This window comes from Ambystoma mexicanum, chromosome 6p (genome assembly GCF_040938575.1).
Source record: "Ambystoma mexicanum isolate Mex_15411 chromosome 6p, UKY_AmexF1_1, whole genome shotgun sequence".
Lineage (NCBI taxonomy): Eukaryota > Metazoa > Chordata > Amphibia > Caudata > Ambystomatidae > Ambystoma > Ambystoma mexicanum.
Window position 1 is genome coordinate 1,537,943,401 of NC_090935.1, and position 18,731 is coordinate 1,537,962,131.

At 44.6% G+C, this 18,731-nt stretch overlaps 1 protein-coding gene across 8 annotated transcripts in view; it reads right to left on the minus strand.

The window, feature by feature from the left end:
- Window positions 1-16,354, minus strand: part of HOPX (HOP homeobox) — a 282,218-nt gene extending 265,864 nt beyond the window's left edge. For 2 of the 8 annotated variants that reach the window (XR_011280429.1, XR_011280430.1), the window contains exon 1: window positions 16,081-16,255. Coding sequence is in view for 1 of the 8 variants with exons in the window: in XM_069626412.1 (XP_069482513.1) it covers window positions 16,081-16,149 (69 nt within the window). In the remaining 7 variants the exon portion in view is untranslated. Of the gene's footprint in view, window positions 1-16,080 lie in introns of all 8 variants that reach the window. The other 6 variants (XM_069626415.1, XM_069626413.1, XM_069626412.1 and 3 more) reach the window with 5 other exon arrangements.
- Window positions 16,355-18,731: the final 2,377 nt, after the last annotated feature.

An 18,731-nucleotide genomic window follows, 5' to 3' on the forward strand; every position in this document is an offset into this window, starting at 1 on the left:
GAATGTCAACTTTTTGATTCCATCTCCCAGTGATTGTGTGCCTTTACATTGCCCCTGGCTGTGGACCACAGTTTAGGGGCAATGTACCAATGCCTTTAAAAGTATCCCAAACTGCAATGGCTCATTAGTCCACTGATGAGGAAGCAGATGTTCGCTCTCTGACCCAAATTTTCTCCTAGGTCAGGATTGCCTTTATGGGTGTGCGGGGCACATTCTTACGATCAATATGGGGCAGTCTCAGAGATATAGGTCACAATAAAGTTTAGAGATCAGTACAGGATGGTACAAACTTATGAAAACGCAACTCAATGATGAGATACCTTCTCCTTGAAGTTCAAACCAATAATGTCTCTGTGCTCCAATAAGCCTTTGTGTTCAACAAAAGTCTCTGGGGGCATAATCCTCTACCCAATGACCACTTCCTGGGATGTATTCTCAGTTACAGAGTCTGGTGTGGTTTGAGCACCCTTCACTTCTCTTCATGGTCTCTTCATCTGTAGATTTGGGTCCTCTGCTTCCAGTCTTGTCTCCAGGGCCTGTTGTTCACTTGCAAACTAGGCCTGGGGAAAGGTTGTTTCAGAGTGGATGACTGCACAACCTCCCCAGAGTGACCACCAAGTGACAGGACAGCTCACTTTCTCTCTGGTTTCGCTCCATTCCTCTCTACACTGCCCTGACCCTTCTGCCTGGCTCTCCTCCCAGACATCCCATCCTCATCTACTTCTGACGATTTGGACCAGTCCCAGGCATAAAGGGATCTCCCCTGCACCTCCTTCTCCATCCTCTTCACTGCTGTTCTCCTCGTCTTTCTAGGTTTCCTCTATGCCTTGCCACATGATCAGACCTTACCCCACCTTAACATGCTATCCAGATTTTAGGTTGGTTTCCACTAGGCTGTTCCTCCTCCGCACCCTCCCAAGTCTTTCCACTCCTTTCTAGCTACATTGTCCGCCTTCCTTCTTAAATCCTTCCAACTCCTTTCTGATAAAAAGGTCTCCAACCTACTTCTCTCCACCTCCTCCTTGCTCCTTTGGATATGCCGCCTCACCACCAGTTTAGTCTTGTCCATCTCTTCCACTCTCCTCCGGATTTCCTTCCCTACTTCCTCTTTAACAATTTCCTCCACTTTAAAAAAATCATCCTCTCTTCCTTCAGCCACTTGACTTCAGTCTTTCTTCTCAACCACCACTAGGATCTACTCTCTTGAGTCTCTTCTGTTTGCTCGCCACCTTTAACAGCTTGGTACTCAAAAACTCCCTTCCACTGCTGTCTTGGATTTGGCCCTTGTAGGGGCAATTTAATAAGTGTCCTGTGAGTAGTTGGAGGGATCACTTGACCTTCCAGGGAATGCTCTGGGACTGTGATGCTCTGTAGTCCAGCAACTTGGAGGAAGTCTTCAAATAGGCCAGTCACCATCTTGGAACTTTTTCCTGAATGTTCTCCACTGTGTATGGTTTGCAGATGCTGTTCTGTCCCTGCCTGTGACTCGAGATCTCGAGTGGTTGTTTTGGCGGTCTCTCATACATAACATATTATGGTACTTGATGTGCATTCCTTTCTGGGAAGGGAGGCCGTAAAACCGTATCTCCTGCATATGGATTAATGTTAGTGTTTCTCTCACTTATTTCACTGACGGAAGAGGCTGCAAGGGACTCATCTTTGGGCCTGCAACTCGGAAACACATGAGCGTTCCTCTCACCAGGGGTCCTAGAAGTGTGGGAAAGAAGTGGAGTTCTCACTGGGTATCTGGTTACTGCTTGGGTGGGGGCTGCATTTCTCCCATTCAATGTGGGTATTAAAAAGGAGAGGGTGCAAGTTCCCCATGACTGCATTTTTGTGGGGTCCTACCCAGTCTTCTTGTCACTCAGTCCATAAGAGTGTTGTTCTACTCCAATTCAGTTTTTCCCCTCTGTAGAAGAGTGTGGATTTTGGGAAAGGTGGTCCTTCTCAGTGTGATTTGTTTTTCATGTTGGGATAACTTGAACATAGGTAAGGTTCTCTAGCATCTTAATCTCAGGTACCAAATTCCACCCTTCTACAGGAGGGAAAAACTGGATTGGATGAGACACTATTGGATTTAGTGACAAGATAACTGGGATTTCTCACATCCAAGATCCATAGATGATCCTGCCGGGTCCAATCCAGGTTTTCCCTTTAAAACCAGGGGGCATACTGGGAGGTGTAGTCCATGAACAAAGGAGTTTCTAAAATAGGCAGGTCAATGGGTCGTCGAAATATAGATTTCTGGGTTAAAGCTTGTAGAGGAGCAGGTGGACACCGTCTCCCTGGTCTCCGCCCCCTTAGCACCATCTCATTAGAATGACAAACGAAGAACCACAAGTGGGAACCTGTGCATGAATCCTTGCAATATTCCTGTACCACGTTGAGTATATGAGAGACAATATGCACTCAGGCAACCATTAGAGTGTAACCACAAGCTGATATAATGGAGGAATGTTACCAAGAAGGATGACTTTTGCTGAGCTGTCAAAAAACAGAATGGATGTACGTTAAAACCAAGTTTGATGGCAGCAAAATAATGTCATAAAGAAGATATAAGAATCTATGCTGAAACAATATGAAAATACTTGAGGATAATGATGTAACTGGAGCACTAAGAGAAACATGTACCCAATGATACAGTAATCATAAACACAAAGAAGAATGAAGTGACTCATTTGTCAATAACTGTAAATATGCTGCAACGCACGGTATACAGAACATACAGAAGCTTGCTTATAAGATGTACATATTCGGTTCTATGTCCTTTCATCGCCAGACATTTCTATGCTTGCATTTTAAACATGTATAAAATAACAAACGTTAATCAAATGTTGGGGTGTTCCTCCCAAGCCACCTATTTTTAACTATACCCAAATCCCCAACCCCTTATCTGCCCTTCCCCACCCCCCAAAGAAATTCAATTAACTATCTCGTTATTTTGTACACTTTTACAATGCAGGCGTAGAAATGCCTGGCGATGAAAGGACGTCGTACCACATATTCAACGCTTAGGACAATAATTAGAAAAAGATGGACGACGGGTTATGTCAATCAACCCAGCTACCTCAAAATAAGAGCCCAGGATCATGAAGTAAAAAGACGATGAAGAGGCTGTTTTTCCTTTGCATAAAAGAGGAGTACATTGGCCTGGTACCAAGGATGCTATTTTGAGCGATGAAGGTCAAGCTTCAAGGGAGTCCAACGAGCAGATCATGTGCAAAGGACATATTTCTCAATGTTAGGAGGAACAAGAACATTTGCAGATGCCAAGTATTTGACAATTAAAAGTGTATACAGTTTATATGGGGTAGAGTGAGTAAGTCTATAAATGCCAAGAGGAGCAACTGCACCCAGTATAATTGAATCAAATATTTTAAATAGACTGTTGAAATGAACACGTTCATGGTCTCTTAACACGAGATGAAGAGCTCGCAAACGAGGGGTATTCATTAGGCTTGAAACTAAGATAATGGTGTGCCTTTACTCCCTTGAATGTTCCAAGACAGTGCAGACTGGCAAGGTCAATCTTCAAATAAAGGACACTTGCATGAGGCCTACCGATAAGAGAGGGTACACTAGTTGGGAAAACAAGGGGAGAGCTGATGTATCTCAAAGCACCTGGGTTTCGTTTCTATGTATGTGCTGCTAGCGAGCCAAATGTCCAAGGTTGGATTTGGGTTGCTAACCAATCAGAAAAGCTTGCCATGCTTTTTTACATACAATGCTGCAAAGTATTATTCTGCTGCCATATTATCTGTTGTAATCAGTACACTACATATGTAGACGTAGCTCAGGGCGTGTCCTACAGACAAGGGGCCACCAATGAGAGACTAACACTCATGCATTCTATATGTAGACATGTTCCCCAAATCCAATCCCACTCTGCGATAGGTTTTTGCAATATGCCACGTAGGATGATATCATAGATGATGCATCTAGGATTATATAAACTAAGTACAATCAAGAAGTGTTGTGATCCTGCATACATCGATTTGGTGAATCACGATTAACCCTGCTTTCCTTCATTGAGATAAAAGCAGTATTTTACCATCTTCTTTGAGAATGTCCGGTTATTTGGTCTGAGACATTTTATTCGTAATTCCATCTAGCACAAAGATGCTAAAAGGTGCTAGAGCACATTTTGGTAGCAGTGCAGATGGTTCTGGTCTACTCGACCTAGCGCCCAAACCCAGAGTCCTGGACTTTCGACGGCTCCCAGTACGAACCAGACGATTGCAGAACTACCTGTGGCGAGCAGTGTATAAAGAATCACGTGATCAACATACGAAATTCCTGTCCGGTCCACGCAGGTGCCCCTCGGATGAAAGGTGAACTGGTCGATTGTGGGAGAGTCGATGCAGAGGGACCTGAGCTGAGTGACGGATACAAGTAGACCATTGCAGCTGGTAAAAATATGGAGGGGGAAGGACTGTAATTGTGTTATGTTGTATATCTAAGAGACATGAAGAGTAACTGGATTTTGGGGATTATAAAAGGAATAGAGATTAGAATACCTCAAATTCACGGGCCCGAGAGGGACGGAAATGTCCCATGTTATAACTCCATATAGTAGTATTAAGGATTCCTAAAGGCAGAGCCAATTAGAAGAGCGTGTATCAAACTCCCATAGGGAGTAACAAAAAGAGAGGAGTTACCTTTACTAAAACAGTAAAGGAAGACATATGTTATATTGAAAGTGAACATATGTAAGAGGCATAATATGTTTGTATAAAGGATAACGTGTTTAAAACGAATTACAAAGAATGAAAAAATTATAGCATAAATAAATAATTAATGATTATTTCATTACTTTCTTGGACAGAGGATTGACGTCAATCAAAGAATTAGACGAAACCAAAATATAAATAAAGAAGACAGCTTAAAAATACAAAAAAACAAAGAACGATATAAAAATAATTAACGGAAAGTGTAGACGAAGGAGCAAGAAGAATGGTGGCAATAGATTTTTTCAAAAATGATAAACAAAGGTAGGGAAAATATTTTGATTTTCTGGAATACGAGCGGCGATTGATGGTGCCTGCTCAAATATATTAAAATTATATATTTAATAACCTTAGAAGGAAGAGGAAAAAATTGGATAAGTATTCGCAGTCTGAATTGACATGTCATCATGGAAGAAACACCTCACACACATTTATGCCGAACATTACCAAGATATACAGCCAAAATTAGGCAGTATCCTTCCGAATGGATTAAGGGCATAACCAATAAAATATTTATGCCCTGACCTCCAGAAGGTTTGTTGTCAAATATGGTATTACATAATCTGGTGACATATTTACATGCCACACATAAGGGAAAGATGGTAGAGAAAAGATTGGCAGCATTAGAGCTTTGGAAAATGTACCAGAATGAGAAAGAAGACCCAGTCTATAGGAAGTGGACGGTTAATTAGCATAAAGGGGGATATGTAATACCCTCAGCTCCTCGTTTCCCTCCCAAGAAACAAGACATAGAGGATAAAAAGAAGGGATTTGACCCTCAAAAGGAATTAAAAGCAGCAGCGGGCATGTCAATCCTCCATACGAACACCCAGGTGAAGAGACAGAGGAAGAGAGTAAAAGCCGAGAATGCAAATATATACAGACATGCGATGAAAGTAAACAGAGTGAAGAGAAAAACGATATACAGAATAAACAGACAGAGGAAGAGGCAGAGAAATAAACAAAAAAAAGAATAAAGCATACAGTCCAAGGTACCACAATGTACAGAACGAATGGATGAGAGGATAAATATTGCTTAAACTAGATGATAAAAGGTATTGATGGAGTTTGAGAAAGGGAGAACAGGGAAGAGCAAGATAAGAGAGAAGGAAAAAGAGACTATACAAACAAGAAAGGTACAAAGAATGTAAACAAAGGGAAGAACAAAGAAAGCTTGAGGCAAAAAGAGAAAAAGAGACACTAGAAGAAGAGAAACGATAAGAAGCAGAAGCCCAAACATTGAAAATACATAGGTTGCAGAGAAGGCAAGAGGAAGAGGAATTTAGGGAAATAAAGAGAAGAGAGGAAGAAATGAACAAAAGTAGAGAATTTAAAGATGAGATTGAATATCCATGCTGTAGAAGCATGATATCCATAGAAATGCAAGAGCAAGCCGAAGAAGGGAGAGGGTCACAACAGTCCCACTGAGGGTTTCAAGGATTATTAGACATACCAATATGGAGAAAAGACACAGAGACTATAGGGACAAGGATGGGGAAATTATATAGACAAATGAGGGATAATGAAGGATATAGAATTCAAGAGGGTGAACAAAGAGCCTCCTTTAAAGAAACAGGAGGAAGCTTATATGACATCAGAATAGACGATCATAGAGCACTGTCTTTAAGTAGATTAGCTCTTGACGACACGGAAGAGGACAATAGTCATTTGAATTGGGGCGTAATAATGTCAGATGAAGAAAGGAAACAAAATGAGAGGACGCGAAATGAGGGGGCATATGGATTGTCAAGAGAAGCAAGTGTAGATGTAGGTGCGTAAAATTGTCAGATTTAGAGGTTCCTATATGAAGAACACCAGAACCAATACCATATACTGTTCGATCGCACAGTACAAGAGATATAGCTCCACCTTATGTGATCAGACTACGGGCATTGCCGGGAAGAAAACAAGCAGGTGATGATAATTCTGCCTCGAGAATAAGGAGTGCGGGTAGATATGACCAAGGACCAGTGTCTTCACAGTTTCTACTATTAGAGAAAGAAGGGGGGGGTCGACCACAGTATATACCATGCCCCAGATGGATAAGGACAATTCAAAGTGCACACGGTTGAGTTTAACTTCCAGTGAGGGAAAATAGTTCAAAGAATTAGAGAAAAGGACGTCACAAATGATGTTAGCTATAGGCGATATAAAAGGCCTATTATCAGCTATCCTGGGAGAGAGAACTGATGACATTTGGAAAAAAGCAGGGTATCCAAAGGTAACTGCGTAAAACACAATGCATGATGGAGCGCCATTCAATAATTATAGAGCAGACATATGGCGAGTGCTTAGAGTCCAATATCCAGATACATTGGATATTGAGGTGATAATGACTAGGAAGATGAGGGAGGATGAAGACTGCATTGCTTTTATTCAGGATATTCAGGACAGATGGATTTCGGAGAGGCACAAACTGTGGGATAAAACGGTAGCATTATTTTATCACATATTATGTCAAGGACTGGCAGAACCAGTACAGAGGCAGTTAAAGAAACGGGTGGGGATAGAAGCAAAGCCATGGCCAGAGATACAATTGGCAATCATGCATTATTACAGAATGCTAAAAGAAAAAGACAGGAAGAAAGCTGATGGTAGAGAGCAAGAAGAGGCAAAGTTGGTGCAGAAAAAATTATCCAGGTTCGCCATAGAGCGAGCGGTATTGATAAGTAATGAGTGAGCAACGGCACAAACAGTACAGGTACCGCAGCAAAATAATGAAGTATATGACCCAGATCAGACTGGGTATAATTTTATGCCAAGAGGCAGAGAGAATGGGCCGTGAGGGCGACGATTCTCAAGGAAGGGGAGGATCTAATAGCAGACAGCCACTAATATATTGGAATTGTGGAAAATAGGATATATGGCTAGAGCATGTAGAAGCAGAGGACGCATTCACCAACAGAATTGCCAATCTTCAAGAGGGCGATTGGGATATGTTGCATAATACAATACAGACTCACAAGGATATTATGCCCAAGATCACGTGCAATATCAGGCATATGCGCCACAACCACAGCAGTTTCAGCAAGTGCCAGTACAGACACAATTGCTACAACCCCAGCAATTCCAATGAGCACTAATACAGGCACAGTCATTACAGAGGCAGCAACAGCAGACACCTATGCAAATGCACCAGGCACTCACTCAACAAATATAATATATCCCAATGCAGGTGCATTACAATGGTTAATGGATACAGGAGCTACACAAGTAGTAAAACCCAAATTAGGTAGTGTGACTGTGGTGGGAGGGAATCCTTTCACAGGCACTAGGATGAATTTATACCCACAATAGGACAGCCCACAGGACAACCTGATGGATGAACATTTGAGGATGAAGAGATCACCTGTACTCTGCTGACTGGCGAGAAACAACTATTTTTCAGCAAAATCAATGGAGTCTTATGACAATATCCCAGATGAGCAGACATTTTTCAGCAAGATGGAAATGATAATGACAGCTATATTCTTGCCAGGACTTCAAGCTGCAGTAAACACCACGTGGCTGCAGATTACAAGAGATGGGAGGTGCTGTAGACAATCATTGCAGCAATAAAAGGATTAAATGCAATCAGAGAAGAAATAAGAGCCATCAGGCTGATGACTATTCAGAATCGGTATGTCCTGGACCTAATTAGAGCAATAAAAGGAGGCCCTTCTTGCTGTACGTTTATACCATCTCATGATGGAGAAAATGAAACCCTGACAGAAGCAATAACCATGCTGTCAAATTTGCACACAAAGATGGTGGAGGCAGTAGACAAAATTGAAGATGATTATTGGTTTGCGTCTCTGTTTTCATGGATTCCAGCCTGGCTAGCAAATGCTTTCAAAATGCTTGGAGCAATAGTAGTGTTCGTATTGCTAGGATCCTGTCTAATAAGGATCATCATGGACAATGTAAAAAGACAGCCAAGAAAGCTATTGGAATGAAGATAATGACTGACATTGATACTACAACTGGTGAAAAGGTGAAAAGTGAAGAAAGTGCTTGTGAGAACATATAGAAAAGTACCCTTGCACCTCCAGGAACTGAGTTCTATTATCCTAAAGATCGGAAGAAATATGTGGGATGAAGGATATGCTATGCACCAGCAGATGATTGTCATCTGACAACCTAGAGTGTGGATGAACATATGCAAAATGCTGGTCACCTGAGGGGGGGGGTAAAGATGTGGGTCCAGAAGAAAAGAAAATATGATGAAAGGATAGAAGACGAAGCAGGAATTGCAGAAGAGGAAGCAAAGAGTTTGGTCGAGAACTCGAACAGAGGGGGAATGTAGAGGAGCAGGTGAACACATTCTCCATGGTCTCCACCCCCTTAGCAACATCCCATTGGAATGAAAGACAAAGAGCCACAAGTGGGAACCTGTGCATGAATCCTTGAAATATTCCTGTACCACTTAGAGTATATGAGAGACAATATGCACTCAGGCAACCATTTAGAGTGTAAATTGCAAGCTGATATAGTGTAGGAATGTTGCCAAGAAGGATGCACTTTGCAGAGCTGTCAAAATGCAGCCATAAACAGAATGGATGTACATTAAAACCAAGTTTGATGGCAGTAAAATGTCATAAAGAAGATATAAGAATCCATGCTGAAATGATATGCAAATAATTAAGGATGGTGATGTAATTGGAGCACTAAGAGAAACATGTCCCTAATAATACAGTAATCATGAACATAAATAAGAATGAAGTGACTCACTGGTCAATAACTGTAAATACGCTGTAGCGCAAGGTATAAAGAACATATAGAAGCTTACTTATAAGAGGAACGTATTCAACGTTTAGGACGACCATTAGAAGAAGATGAATGATGGCTTATGTCAATCAACCCAGCTACCTCAAAATACGAGCCCAGGATCATTCAAGTAAAAAAAAAACGATGAAGAGGCTGTTTTTCCCTTGCAAAACAGAGGAGTACATTGGCCTGGGACCAAGCATGCTATTTCGAGAGATGGCAAAATACAAAGGGAGTCCAACGAGCAGATCATGTGACCTTTTGGGATGGCCCACAGACACAACCTACACTCTCAGGTGACTTCAATGGCTAGGGTGCTGGGGACATTAATAGCTTACTGTTTGCATTTAGAATACTGTGAAAAGTTGGTAAAAGGAAAAGGTTATTAGAACAAACAAGAGACCACAAATATTCTTAAGCAGGCAAATACTTTTGGATATCTTAAGCAGAGTCATTTAGTATAACATGCTACGCCAAAGTCAATGGGCAAAAGTCTTACATAGGATGAAGCACATCTGGTAGGTAAGTAGAAAAGTCTTTGCACAATGTTTTAGAAGTCTTTGAAGAAAATAAAAATAAAATGTAGGGCCTCAATCTGATTAGACTTGTGAGTAGTAGAAGATGCAAGCAACTCTACAATGAGAGGTAAGTTCTCTCAGACTTTACAGTACCTTGGTATTTGAAGAAAAAGTGCAGCAGATGACCTCTGTTCCTATGCATCTCTGCAGATCTCACTGTTCCTGGCCTCAGTCATGGGGACAAGAGGGAGAACTTCTGGGGACTCCTGCTCTGCAATGAGACGGTCACTGCTCGCAACCGGCAATGTTTCAAACAAGTCCTCGGGACTACCGCAAATAGCAACACTGTGGTTTCTGCCTGTTGAGATAGACTTCCCTTGCGTCTTGGGTCCCGCACTCTGTTGAGGGGGCTCAGGCTCGGTCGGTCCTGCTTCCTGGGAGTCCGGAGGATCTTCCTGGAGCTCTTGGCCAACTTAAAAGCAACGCACACAATCTGGTGTTCCTCTCCCTGGCGTTTCAGTTTCCAGCAACAACTCTGTGGAAATGCAACGGGCTCCGAGAGAATGTCCGCATGGCTTACTTTGGAGTTGATTGGTCCCACCAACTCAAGGGGAGAAGTCGTTCTTGAAGGGGCTTCCCTGTCGATACGAATTTGGAGTTTCAGCACAGCAGGAGGGCTTCACCAGGCAAACCAATGGTCCAGGAGTTGCAGCAGGCGTCCTCTTCAGGTTCTTCGTCGGTTCCTTCGTCCAGTGGTCGACTCTGTGTTCCAAGCCAAAAGCCTCGCATTTTATTCAGTTCTCTCCCATTCATTCCAGCCAAGCTGTGTGTCACCCAGCAGGGTGGATGTCCTTGCCGGACAGTCAGCCCGCCAATCACTACTGTGTGCATTTGGGTCTCCTAGGAGACTAAGCACAGGGAGTTTCGAGCACCTCCCTCACTTCCTGCCCACCCCAGACACCCTGGAGCCAGAGGCGGGCTTCACTCATGAATCCCGCCAAAGGCAAAGCAAACAAAGGGACCAAATCGGGTTTGGCACGCAGAGTAAATCTCAAGAAGGACCTTTCCACAAAGAAATGGCGAAAAAAGAAGGCCAAAGCCATTTTGACAAAAATGGCACCCTTGGGTGCTTTACTGCAGCTGCGAACGCAGCCCACGGTAAATGCACATCATGGTAGTTAAAAGTAAACCACTGCCACCAGTCATTCAGGGAGGAAAGGGTAACATCAAATTGTTACATGAGAAGCTAGACAAAGTGGATACTAGGTGACCCCTCCAGCACCCTATTGTAGGATAGTGTGTGCTGGGTCTAGAAAGCTACAATGTAAGTAAAGTCCATTTCACTTTACTGCTCTGGGAAACAGTAGTTTATCCCAGGGAAGGTGTTTAAACCTTTGGGAAATCTGAAAGACTTCCCTGTGCCACTGCACTGAAGGTGCTGTGTGACACAATGTAAAAGATGATGCCTATGGAGTTTTGTCAGGCTCTATAGCCAAAAGAAACACAACGCTCAGAAATCACATTAAAATACATGAGGGAGTGGGAAAAAGGGTCTCACTCTCTCCAGGTTAAAAAAATCAAGTCCTCAAAATCCAGCAAAGTTGCTGCGGGTCCCTAAGGTGGAGGGAATTAGCACATTTCTGAGAATTCTCCCTAACAGTGATGTGTATTTTTTTCTGTTTAATATACTTATAGCCATATCAGGCTTTGTATGTACAAATGATATGTGTTTTGTATAAGCTATCACAGTTCATGGTAAACCTGTGAGAGTTTGCACAGCGTTTTGAGGTGTGAATCAGATGAGTTTCATGTGAATGAGCCAATCCTAGACTTAGGCTTGCTTTGTGGGGAACAAATTTGGACTTGGTTGGGTTGAACTTTAGATAGGAATTTGACTACCAGGCTTCAACGCGGGACAGACAATGTAATCTTATTGGTGCAGTTTGATGTCAGTGTTGGTAAGGAGTTCCTCCAGATGTTGACGGTGACAGGGTAAAGGACGGAGCCTGGCAATGATGGGATCTGTTGTGGCCTATATGGATGAGTTGTTCTCAATGGAGAGGTAGGAAGCAACCAGTGACTCACTGTTTTATCAAAATCCATGCACGTAGCGAGGATGTTAAGCAAGGCTTCATGGGCAACTGTATTTGAAAGTAGGCAGAGAGGTCTATTATAATAATTAAGCAGATGTCTCCTTTAACCAGGATGTATAGAGTGTTATTCATAGTTTAAATAGTGGTGGACTCCTGTGCAATGTTGTGGTAATAAACCGGATTGGTTTTCATGTAGGAGATTGTGAGGGTTGATCCTTTCATGCAACTGCAGGGTGACATCTTCTCAATCACTTTGCAAAGAAAAGTATGATGCATGATGAGCCGATAGTTGGCATGGTCATCCAGGACGAGTATGGGTTTCTTCAGCAGCAGGAGGATCAGGCCCATTTTCCTTGCATCTGGGAAATTGCCTTGTGAGGGATGTGTTGACGTTGAAAAGAGGTACGAGTGATTCACCTATGGTGACCTGCACAATGAACAGGGAGGGGGTTTGCCAGAATGCAGAAAAGAGCAGCAAAGCAGCACTCATATCCTATGAAAGACGAGAAGATCAGTAAAGCACCACAATTCTCTTCCAGCCGGGATACAGCTTTTCACGAAATGCAAGTGTCACTGTTTACATTCTTTACTCTAATGTTCATTAATTTGAAGGTACTCCGCAAGGCTGCTTGTTTGATGAGACAAGCTAATGACATGCATATGTAACCCAAGCAGAGCCAAGCTTCACAAGGCAGCCATTGAGTGCAGCCTTGTAAAGCCCTTCCTGTGGTTTGGTTGCAGGGGACTGGAATACAGCCTTGAGGATGTGGTTTGCCACTAAATGCAAACACTGTTGTCGGGGTCCTTTCCTCTAATAAATTGTAATTAGAGGAAATCACCTCAAGAACACTGCCTGCATCAAATGACATTTGGGTAGCATGAGTGTGTAGAGAGAACCTAGTCAAAGCATCTTGAGGGCGTATCCGTTCGCACATTCCACATTCCATCTTCCTCTTTCCCACACTCTGTACCACTAGGTCTGGCTCACACTACGGGGCTCAAAATAGGACACATAGCTAAAACAATTTGAACAACAGTGATCCAAGGAACAGTAGAAGCTGAATTACCATCAGGATGTGTCAGAGGTGCAACTCTTCCACTTGGGATGTATGTAGTGATTCACATCTTATCTGTGTGTGTAATAGCTTGTGGAATGGCGAGTGAGTGAATGGAATGTGGAGCTGGCAGGGACCTTGGGGTTCCAGCAGTGGCAGTTGGGGGGCAGCAGCATGGGAGCCCGACCTGCGAGGATGTGTCTGCCTATCTCTCCCTCTTGCATCTTCTTACTTTGATCTGCAACTAATAAAGAACCTTCCTGTTGTACCTGCTGGTGTCCTGAGCATTACCTGTGTCCTGCCGGCATTCCCACCGGCTCCCAAGACACTTCAATGTACAATCAGATTAAATCCATGTTCGTCTTCCTTGTCACAGTCCTTGACATCACAGTAAGGACTGACAAGACCAGGACTTGGAGCAAGGAAGATTACGATAAGTGTTTCCTCTTGGATGTTTTGTTCCCTCCCTCCCTTTTCACATGCTCGTATTGTGGGTTGAGTTATGCTGGCACCATGTAATACAAACTCCATTTTGGGAAGCTCACTAGCATTTTTTCATTATTATGCGTACCTCGGAGATAGTGTTTTGTGAGGTCTTAAATGGATGTAATTGCTGGCAACCTTATTTCCACTCAACATAGCGCCCGCCAGCCATTTGGATGCACGCAGTTTCCCAGGAAAGGGTTTGACTGTGTACACATTCATCCAAAATATTAGTGGGGAGGCAGTGAGGTAAAAAAGCTACAGCGCAGGGACACACAGGCTTTGTGTCTAGCAATGTGTAGTCACAGTTAGGGTGGCTCCTTTGATAATACTCGGAATCAGGGTGTGTTCGCTAAATCAACTGAGAACGTCTTTGTCTCTGAGGCGTCTGGGAATTGGAATAACACTGGATTTGCTAACTTTAATAGCATCTCACACACATTTGGGAGTTGTCATTTGGCATTCACAGTACATACTTCCCCATCCTTAAGGGTGTAACACTGCACAGACTTGGCACAAATAACGTCTCTCTGCAAGGAGCAAACCCACGCCATCAACACACTTGCCAGTAAAATGCATGCCATCTTGAGCATTGCAAAACGCGAGGGAGCATGGCGCTCTAAATATGACAGCTGTATGGGGCATCATTTAGCGTCACCACAAGTTAAATTAAAACACACATTCGATGAGGGGTTCCTAGTAGATTCCTTTTCATATGTTGTTATCCAGCTCATCCGCACACTTCGAACATTGCAGCTAACTAAAGTCCTCCCATTAAAGTCAGCTGCACATTTATATGAATACGTCATTCCAATTTGCGCTCTGTGTGCATGTGTCCTGCTAAGAAGCGTTTCAAAGCTCAGAAGCACGCGAACCTATGCGAGAGGAACCTTATCTTTATAACATGTCACTACTCCAATTAGGTGTCACTGGAGTATTCTCTGGATTTGTGTTGTGATTAACATGGCGTCAAACACCGACTGTCAGGTAATATGCGCCTTGATGCCTGCGGGCTGTCGGCGCTTTATAAGCATATACATAATTTTCTTTTTAAAGGCCTGATTGTTTTGATCAAAACCGGGATGCCAGAGAGCATTTCTGATTTGCATGTGCTATCATACACCTGCTGCTTCACAAAGACTAAAGTTTCAGCGAGCCTGGAGAATCTCTGAGGTGCCCACATGCACAAGCCTCATGGGTTGGAAAAAAGATATTATACGTCAACCTCAAAGGGCAGAAAGCGATCAACATGTGACTGCAAAAATATTATTCCATGCAAGGCACAGGAAGCCCTCAAAGTGTCAGCTCATTGTGTTAAACGTTAGAACCAAACTTAAGCAGTTATCCGCTATCAATTCCTATGCCATTCCCGCAGCACGTGCTATAAAAAGGGATTCCCAGTTCCTCGGTTAAAAGGAGACAACAGTGTCAGATTGTAACCCTAAAATTATTTTTAAATGTAACTAGCGTACTCGTAGTTTACGATGCCACGTGAGGCTGTCAAGTGCTCGGTTTCCGCTGGCAGAGCTTGATGTCAGAGGCAGGGAATGCAGCCTGGCCGCCAATCACAGAAGCGGGATACACTCCCTGCCGCTCGCATCACTCTGCTGGCGGTATGTAAACAGGTCAGGTAGCAGGAGTGAGGGAACACTTACAGAAAAACACACACACACACACACAGACCCACGCCATGCTGAGTTCGCACCACTCTGCCTTGTTTCACTCCCGTTTACATAATTTGGAGGCAACGTGGCACACTTTATGTACAGAATTGCCCTATAAAATACAAGGTTTAAGAAAGCGGAGTACGGAGGAAAACAAACTGTCGAAAAATTCACCCCTATTTGAGGTTACACAGTTGAAAAATCCAGAGGAAATTACAAAATTTCACAGATTGACGCACATGTGTAAGTAACTATGTGTTCCCCGCTCCACTGGCTTGTATGGAGCCCAGTGTCAGTAATGAACCTTCTACTTAGTCGCCTGAAGAAAACGCAATGGCAGTTGGAGTGAACGCCCATTATACACTAATACGTGCAGCCGCAGGGTGGGTATATGCACCTGGCCTATGCATCCCCTTGGAGAGTCGCTCACATTTGTGTATTCCTCTGATGCCCCCGCCTACTGTCCCTGCATCATTTATGCCCGGGTTTCCATTTTTAGCAGTCACCTTTCTCTCACGCTCTCGGCAGAGCGCGGGCTTTGCTCAGGAGTAAACCGATACTGCAGCCTCTTATCAATCCGTTCAGGCCAAGCACAGTGGAGACGCCGGTCTCCCTCTGTGCCTGAACACTGTACTACTACCCCCTTGCCTGCCCAGGGCCGAGTGACGTCCTAGAAACGCCCGGGCGGCCGCCCTCATCCATTGGGACTGTACCCCTGTTTACACCGCCGGGGCACGCACCCTGCCCTGCGACTAAGCCCCACTGCAGGCGCCACATGCTGCTCTAGTACTTACGGTGCTCCGGGAGCGCTCGCGACGGGTGCCTTTTTTGACTGAAGGTCCACACAGCCGCGTCCGCGTCATGTGATGGGGACAGGGCTCGCACACAGCACAGAGATCGGCAGCGCTTAAATAGCCAGGCAGTACCGGCGGCTGACGCCTCTGCTCCTGTCAATGGTACATTATGCACCTTCAGCGAGGCAGCGAGGGAGCGCGGGAGGCAAGCACACCAGACCTGAAAAACCGGACGCTCCAGTGCCGGGTTGCGAGTACTGTTACTTTGTACAGTAACCGCCAGCAACACACGCGAGGTATGATAACTACATGAAATACACCGAGCAGTGGAGGATGGGTTGATGGACGCTTACATACAAATATGAACTCATTCATAAGCGCTAACTTTTGCAGGAAAAAAATAAGTGCAAAAATAGAGCAAAAACGGATTTGCATGGGATCACACGGTTTGTTCTAATGGCGAAGTTGGAGCTATGACCCACTTCTTCTGACTCAGCTAAACCAAGTCGAGGAGGATATTCCGTGATCCGTGTTTGCGTACACGTGTGCCCCAACTCGGCTTTACATCCCTGCGGAGCCTTCACCGAATGCAACTCAGCGTACATCTCGGGTTATTGCCGCCGCCACTCCCCTTCGTTATGTGTATTTTTGCTGGCGATATGCGGGCGCGGTAAGCAGAGAGAAGGTCAATGGTCAAGTGTCATACAATGGTAGGTAGTACGGGCAAGCTTCCGCATGGCAATACTTCATTTCTCTTCGTGAAAGGCTCGAGCAGCTGAGCAACAATGCCTCACTTCAAAGCACGCGCGTGTTGGGAATGGCGGCGCGCCAAGCCGAATGTTTCACTCATTGCTGGCAATTCAGTTGCATTAGAAGCGAAGGGTGAGGCTTTGCGGATGTTATTTCTTGTTCTGACTAGCTCAAGCTTTCAAACGCTCCTCTCATCTATTTAAATTGTTTAGGCAATAAATCAAAATATTTGAATCACCCTCGACACAACGATGGTTGAATTCCACATAGCATGAAAGTTAATATGATATAACTATATCAGTATAACATCGAGTCATACAGCCAGATAAACTTGGTGGCCACTACAAGTTTCAGAATATACTGCAAGAAGTGCGAGGCCTCCACCTCCCCCATTGACTGTGTGCACCTATGAATATTTGGGAGAATCAGCTGCTGCACAGGGGCGACCATGAGCTGCAACACGATCACCATCTCCCCGACCTGGGCAATGAAAAACGACAGGCGGAATTGGGTGGGTATCCCTCTGGTGTTTCTGCTTTACTTTCACAAATACTATGCTGAACACAGACCTACATCTTTCAACTGGGGACTATACTACCATTGCTTTAAGTGGGCCGGGGCCAGCTGTGGCCCGGCCCTGGCTGTCTCCTAAAAGTGAGGTTGAGCCGGGGCCCGGTGGCACCACAATGTTGGCGGGACACATTATCCCGCCGTGACGGGAGATGCGCCCGCCATGAAGTCAGATAAGCTGACAGAGAACCAGCCAGTCACAGCGTCACTGTGGCTGGCTGGCACGTCTGTCAGTCACTGTAAATTCCTCTGGTGACCTCTCACACAAGGGGTCACCAGAGGAAGTTACTGTCCCTTTGTTTCTCCACCCCCTCCCCAGGTCACTGAGGCGTCTTTAACCCTCGGCGAACCCAGGGACTCCTCGACTTATTCCAAGGTTTTTAGAAGATGGCTTGAAAAGTACACAATTCAAGTCATCTTTTATAAAGCTTTCCCGACTGACAAAGATGCCTCAGGCTTTGTCAATCGGCAAAGCTTTATAACAGATGGATTGAATTGTGTACTTTTCAAGCCATCTTTTATAAACATAGAAAAGATTAAAAAATATGGCTTGAAAAGTACGCTAACCATAAGGTATGCAGACAAATATATAAATACTATCAGGGTAATTCATAGAATTTCGCACAAAAGTGGCGCATGTGTCAGGCGCACAGTGTGCGCGTGCGAATGTCTGCGTCATCCGCGTGCGCTAAAATCGATTTCCGCGCACAGCGTACTCATGGATTTTAGCCTCCAAAACCAGCCATGGCGCAGAGTGGCGCAGCGACCCTGCAGCAGCGCCAGCTATGCCCCCAAGAACACCCTCGCGCAAGGAAAAGCCATCAAAATTCCCAATTCAGCGCAAAGGGCTGCGCTAACCCTGGACCAGTTTACAGGTGTGCCAAACGGCAAACGCCAAGCGGGGAACGTGTATTACTGGGGTTCCCGGGAATTTTCACACGTGATTTCAGCAGGGTACGTGTATTACGGGGTTCGCGGGAACTTTCACACGCGAAAGGGCCTGTGCGAGTGGGTTATGTGTATTACGGGGATGCGCGGGAAGTTTCACACGCGATTGGGCTGGGTACGTGTATCTCAGGGGTGCGCGGGAAGTTTCACACGCGACTGGCCTGGGTACGTGTATTTCAGGGGTGCGCGGGAAGTTTCACATGCGATTGGCCTGTGTACGTGTATTTCAGCGGTGCGCGGGAAGTTTCACACGCGATTGGGCTTGGTACGTGTATTTCAGGGGTGCGCGGGAAGTTTCACACGCGATTGTGTTTGGTACGTGTATTTCAGGGGTGCGCGGGAAGTTTCACACGCGATTGGGCTTGGTATGTGTATTTCAGGGG